The 2,940-nt window shown below is 36.1% G+C and overlaps 1 protein-coding gene across 1 annotated transcript; it reads left to right on the top strand.

Moving 5' to 3' along the window:
- Positions 1 to 2,061: 2,061 nt before the first annotated feature.
- LOC143533708 (uncharacterized) lies at positions 2,062 to 2,403 on the top strand. The gene has a single exon (XM_077028397.1). The coding sequence runs from the start codon at positions 2,062 to 2,064 to the stop codon at positions 2,401 to 2,403; it is 342 nt and encodes a 113-aa protein (XP_076884512.1).
- Positions 2,404 to 2,940: the final 537 nt, after the last annotated feature.

Genomic DNA, 2,940 nt, shown 5'->3' on the forward strand with positions numbered 1-2,940 from the left:
ACCATTCCACTCCCCGATTGTACTCCTCAAGCCGCTCCTTGTTATCGTGCTGCCGAACGCTTTCGTTTTTATTTATTGCAGCCGATTTCGGTCCACTGCTAATTGGACTACGGTCCCTACTATTGCCACCGACTTCGGTCCGCCGCTTATTGGACTTCGGTCCTCCGTCGCGCCGCTTGCTAGACTACGGTCTGCCGTCGCACTGCTAGTATGTTAGTTTTCTTTTTCTTTTGGTAGCTGCGCCGCCGCATTGCATGTTTCTTGCAGGATTACAAATAAATCATTGAAGCCCGTGGATGATAAAATCTAGCAAAATATGGATTTGTTGGCAAAACTTTGGATTTCTAAGTCGATCAAAGCACGTTTATCTTATTATTATTGTTTTATGTTTTTAGTTTTTTTTTTCCAGTCTAAGCTTCTGGTTTCCTTCCGCTCTGACTGCGGGAGAGTATTGGATTATATTATGTAGTGTGAGCCCACGGACCTACCTTAGATGATTAGGGTTTACATATCATTCTCTATATATTGTAATGCATTATTATCAATGAGAACAACCTAGTATTTACCAATATTTTACATTTTTTGCTAGTTGATCTTTCTATGTTACACCTTATCTCATTATCTTAATTTAACCTTACTACATTCCTATTCACGTGCCACACTTTATTCCTTGCCTTTTCCTTTTACAAAGAAATGATAAAAAAGCAACACTTTTTTGTTCTTTTTTTTTTCAACTTATTTACGACATTTTTTTAGGATAATTTGCTCTCAAAGTATTAACATTTAGGATTTGTTCAATTTACATAACAAACCACATATTAAATTTAAGTGGATGAAATTTAACTTAACTAGCATTTGAGAGGAAGTGAAGACTAGGGCTAGAGATTGTAAGGTCTCAAATTCGAATAATCCCAATCAGGTTTTACCGTAGTGAGCCTTTGGTTGACAGGTTTTCCTTATAACAGGAGGTGGTGGTCTTGAGCTACCTAATACTGTCTGCGATCACAAACGTATGAGGCCACATTTTACCACTAGGTTAACCACCCCATATAACCAGGCTTTATTCATTGGTCTTTTAAAAAAAATAATGGACAGACTAGTTGATTTGAGAGACCAAACAAGGTATAACACTTAGATCATCTGATGAAGTATTATAGGATCATATATTATATGGGGCAGATAACGTCTCTACATTACCCTTCGGGTATTATGGGGCGCTATATGGACATTGGTGTTTCTACAATAAAACCCTAAGTAGCTTGATCAAATGGTAACGATTAGGGGTGGCAAATGTGACCAATTGGGCTTAATGAGTTGTAATAAAATGTATATAATGAGTCAGATTAGGTCAAACTAAATAAATAAAAGGATTGAAACGGGTTGACATTTCTTGAGTTTTTTTTAATGGAATGAGAAAAACGGAATAAACTTTTTAATTTTTTTTTACTTTTTTAGTTTTTGATTTATATTTCAAGTTATGATTTTATTTATTTTTTTTTTGAATTTTTTAATGAGGGGTTTCCGATATCTCAACCCATTTTGACCCATTTTAAAAACCCCTCATTAAAAAAATTTTAAAAAAATAATTAAAAAACCAAACTCGAAAAATAAATCAAAAAATAAAAAAGTAAAAAACTAAAAAGTTTCCCCCATTTTTCTCGTTTCATTAAAAAAAACTCAAAAATGTCAATATGTTTTAACCCGATTCAATCATTTTTTTTTTATTTTGACCAATTATGTACATTTTACTCATTCAACTCAGAGTTACATTTGCCACCCTTAAAAACGATTAAAGAAACATTCATTGTATATGTTTATGATTAAAGAAAGTGACACTGTGGCGAAAAATGTCCCGTACGTATGACCGCTTTTTCTACAAATTATTTTCTATTAAGTAAAACCAAACCACGAACACGCACACTTAAAATGACAACACGTGCCTCTAAGACACCACTACGTGTCATCACCACATGAATCCATTATCCACGTGTCACCACCATTCAATTCCCATCGACCGTTTAGTTAAACAACTTCTGTCTATCAACACATACCACAATTAACATGTCACAAGAAGGACAAGACTGGAAAAAGAATGCCGACACACACAAAATGAGTCCAGAAGAAGTCAAAAACCTAGGGGTAGAATCGTCAAAACGACCCCCCGGTCACAACCCCGGCGGCGTACTTCACCAACGCCGGAGTTTGCCTTTTAACGCCACCACGATGACCGTTGTTGGGTTTCTTATGGCTGCGGTAATCGGGTACTCGGTTTTGTATGTCAAGAAGAAACCGGAGGCTAGTGCACTTGATGTTGCTAAAGTGACTGCTGGTGTTGCTGACTCGTCTAACACGCATCCTCGTGGTCAGCCGACACAACCGGAAGACACTAGTCCGAGGAAATAAGTTATCCACTTATCCCATGTTGTTTTGCTGCATTTGTCGACTTATGTTTTTTGTTATTGTTTTGTGTTTTGACTTGTCTTTTGATAGTTGGTATAGTTTTGGAAATTACTAATTTTATACTATGTGATCTTATGGATCGGTACCGTACCAAAAAGTACCGATACCACAAACTTTGTATCTAAAGAATACTCATATCGAAATGAGTGAAAGGACAAACCGAATGTCATACTGACCGATCGATCGTATGAATACCGCGTATGTACAAAGTTGTTCATCGCTAGTTCTGTGAAACATTTTGTTGGTTTCCGTTAAACATGCATTAACTTTTTTTTTCTTCTAAATTTGTTAATTTGACTAGCTTTTTTATATATTGAAGTAACATTCCTTTTTGATGTTATTTATGCATAGAAAACCAATCACTAAAAAGATCGTGATACATGCCCTCTAATTTGCTCCATTGCGTAAAATATTGTATTCTTTTACCCATAGTTGTACGGTTAAATCGTCCCCCCCCCCCTCCCCCCTCTCAAAAAAAGG

The sequence above is a fragment of the Bidens hawaiensis genome, unplaced genomic scaffold (assembly GCF_021521415.1).
Source record: "Bidens hawaiensis isolate Kalapana, Puna unplaced genomic scaffold, B.hawaiensis_p1.1 tig00009828_1, whole genome shotgun sequence".
In the NCBI taxonomy this organism is placed as follows: Eukaryota; Viridiplantae; Streptophyta; class Magnoliopsida; order Asterales; family Asteraceae; genus Bidens; species Bidens hawaiensis.